This window comes from Puntigrus tetrazona, chromosome 14 (genome assembly GCF_018831695.1).
Source record: "Puntigrus tetrazona isolate hp1 chromosome 14, ASM1883169v1, whole genome shotgun sequence".
Taxonomy (NCBI): domain Eukaryota; kingdom Metazoa; phylum Chordata; class Actinopteri; order Cypriniformes; family Cyprinidae; genus Puntigrus; species Puntigrus tetrazona.
Window position 1 is genome coordinate 16,216,507 of NC_056712.1, and position 5,000 is coordinate 16,221,506.

A 5,000-nucleotide genomic window follows, 5' to 3' on the forward strand; every position below is an offset into this window, starting at 1 on the left:
CAGTGCAAGATTATCAACTTTAAGTATGTGGAGTGCTTCTGGCGCTCGAACACATCGGCAACGAACTACACCTTCAGCAGTGCGTAAGTCACTCACCTTCCCCATACACTCAACCAAATTATATAGTTGAGCTAAAAAAGAATTAGACAGCAATAAACCTTTTTTATTTACTTTTTTATTACTCTCTGTTGGCCCTTTCGCTCTTATAATGTTCTTAGCTTCAAGGAACTGTTGAGACAAGGCCCTTGTCACGCTGCAAAAAAAACATAATTATGAGATAACAAGCATCAAAGTATGATTTCCATGAGAGAACTTCATTGTGCTGTAGTGCACATGACAATAAAGCTTTTGAATCTTTGATATGACCTTAGAAAATATCAATAAAACAAAAAAATGCTTTAGCTGGGTTTCTGTAAGTGTTCTAACATTTTTATTTTTCAAATATCTCATTTGTTTTTTCTATACTGTGCTATAGAGTACAATGAATGAAATGACTCTTTTTAGGATACTCTTTTAGGATAAGTTCAAATTGGATTAATTCATAACCTTAAAATTTGGCAAGTTGTTGGTTGTTCTTGAATTGTGATCTCAACTCTGTGTATCCATGCATATATGTACACACACACACACACACACCTGCCTACACAACTGAGCGTACCATAGCAAAAATGCAGAATAAAAAAAACAAAAAATAACATGGAAAAAAAAAAGTATTCTTAGTTGCAAATAGTGTAGTAGAGAGTAGTTTTTTTTGCTGTCACACCATTTGACACGTTGATATTTCACCTACCTATATTATATATCATACATCATTATATAGATAGACACACAGATGATAATTATTTTTTTTGGTCAGATTTCTAGGTTATCCCTCAGTAGACTGTCCAGAATACATAATGGAGCACAATTACACCGTAGGCTGCAGAACTCCGCTCCAAGACCCGAAACTGAGGTTTACAGAATTTTCTACAAATAGATCGGCTGCAAGAAACCACACTTTCTCGAAAACGTTTCATTCCCTCAGGAGAGAAGGTAAGACAACAAACCGATTTGAGTGCATTGAGTTCCTCATCACCCTATTAGGATTTAAAAATTAACTGATGATTCATTGTCCCGTATTGTATGGGAGTCTGCAGTATATTATCAGACAGTGGATTTTTTCTTTGTGTTTGTACGTGTGTTTGTGTAGTGCAGCTAAACCCACCCTATAACCTCTCGGTGGTGTGGAATGAGCAGGACAGCACACTTTCACTGCAGTGGAACAGCAGTTCCCCCCTCCAGAACTGTGTAGTCTATATGGTGCGCAACCAGAAAGACACGAGACAGGTGAGACGAGACATCTCATATGACGATCATTTTGCATTCAAATTGCCAATTGTCTCTTCTTCATCCCTCTTTTGCTCCCAGCCCATAAACGTGACGGGAACGTCATACACACAGTCTCCAGTCTCGCAGAACAAGTCCTTTGTTTTTCAAGTGCGGAGCACCGTTTCTGAGTTATGCGGCGGGTCAGATCTCTGGAGCAACTGGAGCACTCCCGTGGAGGCGGGCACTGGTGAGATACTAGTGAGGGACGTGGATAGATTTGCTCTCATACCTCGTTCTTACAGTTTTCCTCCGATCGTGTCCCTGTGTTATGTAGGGAACAGCAGACCAGGCGGTTGGCAGGGGTTCTATGGTGTTCTGCCAGTCCTTCTGTGTCTTCTGGGTTTGATGCTGTGCTATTGTGAGAGGTGAGAGATGTTTAAAAGACTTATTTATATATTACAGATGTTATTAAAATTAAGTTATTGCAATAACGAGATGTAATCAGGGTTTCTGCGGGTCTTAAAAGACACCCTTCAACTCTTAGGGGCTTTAAAGGGTTTTAAATGTGAGAAGAAAGTCTTGGCAATAAATGTTGCATTCACTACAAAAATGAATGGTTTTTCCTCAGATTTTATGTCTTGTTTTTTTTTTTGTAATTTTGCCTCTCATGTGTGTGTATACACAAACACATGTATGTTATGTTTATATATTAAATATAATATTTTCATATAATATAAAATGTAAGAATATAAACATAAATGTATATGCATATAAATCTCTCTCTCTCTCTCTCTCTCTCTCTCTCTCTCTCTCTCTCTCTATATATATATATATCTCTCTCTCTCTCTATATATATATATATATATATTTTTAATTATTATTATTTTTTTAATTATTACTTTTTTTTTAATTAGATTTAATTTCTCATTCTCTACATTTGATGTAAGTGTCATGCCTGCTCTTTCATTTCCCTTCAGAAAACCTGAAGAGTAATTTTTGCTCATATTACTGCAATTATTTATATACAGGAAAAGGACCATTTTACTTCCAGCCGTGCCTGACCCTAGCAAGAACCTACAGGATTTATTTCATAAACATGATGGAAATGTTGAGGTATCCACTCTCTTTGCACTCCTGTATTCCTGTAAGGTCATTATGAGTAAATGTGCTCTTTGGCTTTGGCTACGCTGTAACCCTATCATCACGTTCTCAGAGCTGGGTTCACATCTCCAAAGAGCTGAAGGAAGCCTTTGAGCCTGACTACACCGAGCCGTCCTGTGACGTGTGTGAGGTTATGCCCTCTTGTCCCACACCTGATGCCAGTCCTGCTTCTCAAACTGACAACTGTGATGAACCAAGCACTGAAGAACAACCTGAAGATGAACCACACACTGAAGAAGAGCCAGCAGGACAGCAGAGCTCATAAGCGAAAGTGGTGCTAATCAATCACCTGCCCTGTCAGCTCATTTTTTACTGAATATGCTCACATGCTACAATTTAATGTTTTTCTTTGCACGTTTATTTTACCTCATTCAGATCCCATTTCAGAAAGAATTTATGTATAAGAACAATATAAAATGTAATTGTTGACATTTCTCAATCAGTCGGTGTACAAAGGCTGCTTTTATTTGATCAAAATGGAGTAGAAGCTGCTAATACTGTAAAATATAATTACAATAAAGAAGTATTTTTATCTGAATGTAATATATTCCTGTAATGGCAAAACTGCATTTCCAGCATCATAACTCCACTCTTCAGTGTTACGGAAATCATTCTAAAATGATTTATTTCTCAAGAAACTTTTCTCATTATTAATAATTTTGACATCAGTTGTTCTTCTTAATGTTTTTGTGAAAACTGTTTTTTTTTTTTCTCCAAGATTCTTTTTAAGAAATCGAAATTGCTAAATGTTCTGAAACAACACTTCTGAATATTTAGCACCATTATAAGTTCATTTACGGTAAGTCTTGATCAACGCAGTGTGTCCAGAGTATTATTTTAAAAAATATATTAATAATTTACTGAACCCCTTCATTAGAACAGTACTGTTGTAAGCTGACATTAAAAAAAATACATGAATGAAAAAAATATAACATAAAAAAAACAGTCCATTTATGTTCTCACCACAGTAATGTTTCGAGCTTAAACGCTCTTCATCAGACAATGCTCATCAATAAAAGAGTGTTTAAGCTCGAAACATCACTGTGGACAGAACATAATTATTTCAAATAAATACATCACAAGTTACTTTTACATAAATGCATTACAATTACTTTTCTAGTTTTAATTGTAAAGCCACATATTTATGTATTTGTACACTTTCCAAACGTGCAGCAAACTATCTTTATAAATCCAATAAGATCACCGCTTGCTTAAAAATAATGATGCAGAATTCGATACAAATGCATTAAAAATGCTTGACAGCTTTCATTTGTATGGTCTGAACACACTGATTAATAAAACTGGTATTGTATTTTGGCAACGTTGAATGAATATGTAATAAAACTTCTCATCGTGCTTATTATACTATTGTTGTACTTTCCTGCCCCAGTTTAAGTGTGTTTGTCCTCATCTCGCTCTGATTCCATGTCATTGTGACATCACAGTCTTGATGATTATGTTACTCTTTGTCTGCCGTGTCACTAATTTCTTAGCCTGGCCACAGCAGGCAGCATCTTAAAAACCGAACAGCAGCCGGTGAGGTGTCAAGTTCTTCTCCGCCGCAATGTTTATTTACATTAAACATGGAGGTGAGGGTCTTAACCATGTCTTTAATTTGAAAATGAATTCAATGACTTAAACGTCAATGCAACAGGCTGCCGTATGTTTAGATTTATATATGGCTTAGCAACTGTGTACTTTACAGACAAAGAGCCGATATCAATGTTGTTTTTGTGTATTTAGATAATAACCAGTTTCTGGTTAACACCAGCTGTCCAACTGTTGTTCTCATGGAATACATAAAAACCAGGTTGGGACTCGCTGAGTCAGGTATGTGCAGCTTTCTCCAGGGTCATTTTCATGCATATGTGGATTATCCTAAGCACATTATCAGATTTTGCTCTTTTGTAGTTCAAGACTGTCTGTCATTCAACACTTTAGTCTTAAATACGACATTTTTGTCAGCAGAACCTTTAAGGATATACTTCCAGTCATTTCAGTGTTGTTCATGTGTTCACCTCAAAGAAATCACTATCACTGTAAAATCTGTTTTTTTTAAATCCACACATGAAAAAATACTGGTAACTTAAAGTAAATACTATAGTAAAGTGTTTTATGCATTTTATTAATGAATGCTACGGCATTATATTAATAGTGAACTGATGAACTGTTTTAAATACTGTAGTATAATGATGTATACTGGTTTTTACTACAGTGAACTGTAGATTATTGTAGTATAATATACTCTATAGTTGTAGAAAACTTGGATACATTGTTTTGTTTCTATTACTACAGTTATTATATTACCACAGCAGCTACAGAATTAGCACAACAAAGTATTTTACTATAGCGTCAGTATTTACTATGAATGATTTTTATCTCTTTTTCTCTGTAAACACCCGCTAAAGCGGATGACTGATGCTCTCGATAATAATAAGCATCTCGCTGATTACCTATTTCAAGACCTGGGTCCCCCCCGGGTCCATCCAAAAAAGAGTTTTTGTTGAAGGGCCCCTAAGGATGTGTTGAAG

The 5,000-nt window shown here is 35.8% G+C and overlaps 2 protein-coding genes across 4 annotated transcripts in view; both read left to right on the forward strand.

Moving 5' to 3' along the window:
- Nucleotides 1–3,834, forward strand: part of il2rgb (interleukin 2 receptor, gamma b) — a 4,500-nt gene extending 666 nt beyond the window's left edge. Inside the window, exons 2-8 of one of the 3 annotated variants that reach the window (XM_043256459.1) lie at nt 1–83; nt 857–1,032; nt 1,190–1,326; nt 1,408–1,555; nt 1,643–1,733; nt 2,337–2,421; nt 2,522–3,834. The exon at nt 1–83 is cut by the window's left edge and continues 5 nt beyond it. In XM_043256459.1, coding sequence (XP_043112394.1) covers nt 1–83; nt 857–1,032; nt 1,190–1,326; nt 1,408–1,555; nt 1,643–1,733; nt 2,337–2,421; nt 2,522–2,734 — 933 coding nt within the window. In that variant the 3' untranslated portion in view covers nt 2,735–3,834. Of the gene's footprint in view, nt 84–856; nt 1,033–1,189; nt 1,556–1,642; nt 1,734–2,336; nt 2,422–2,521 lie in introns of all 3 variants that reach the window. The other 2 variants (XM_043256458.1, XM_043256460.1) reach the window with 2 other exon arrangements.
- An 81-nt stretch (nt 3,835–3,915) lies between these two features.
- c14hxorf65 (chromosome 14 CXorf65 homolog) overlaps nt 3,916–5,000 on the forward strand; it is a 3,078-nt gene continuing 1,993 nt past the window's right edge. The window contains exons 1-2 of the mRNA XM_043256461.1: nt 3,916–4,058; nt 4,213–4,299. Of these exons, the coding sequence (XP_043112396.1) occupies nt 4,034–4,058; nt 4,213–4,299 (112 nt within the window). The 5' untranslated portion in view covers nt 3,916–4,033. The remainder of the gene's footprint in view (nt 4,059–4,212; nt 4,300–5,000) is intronic.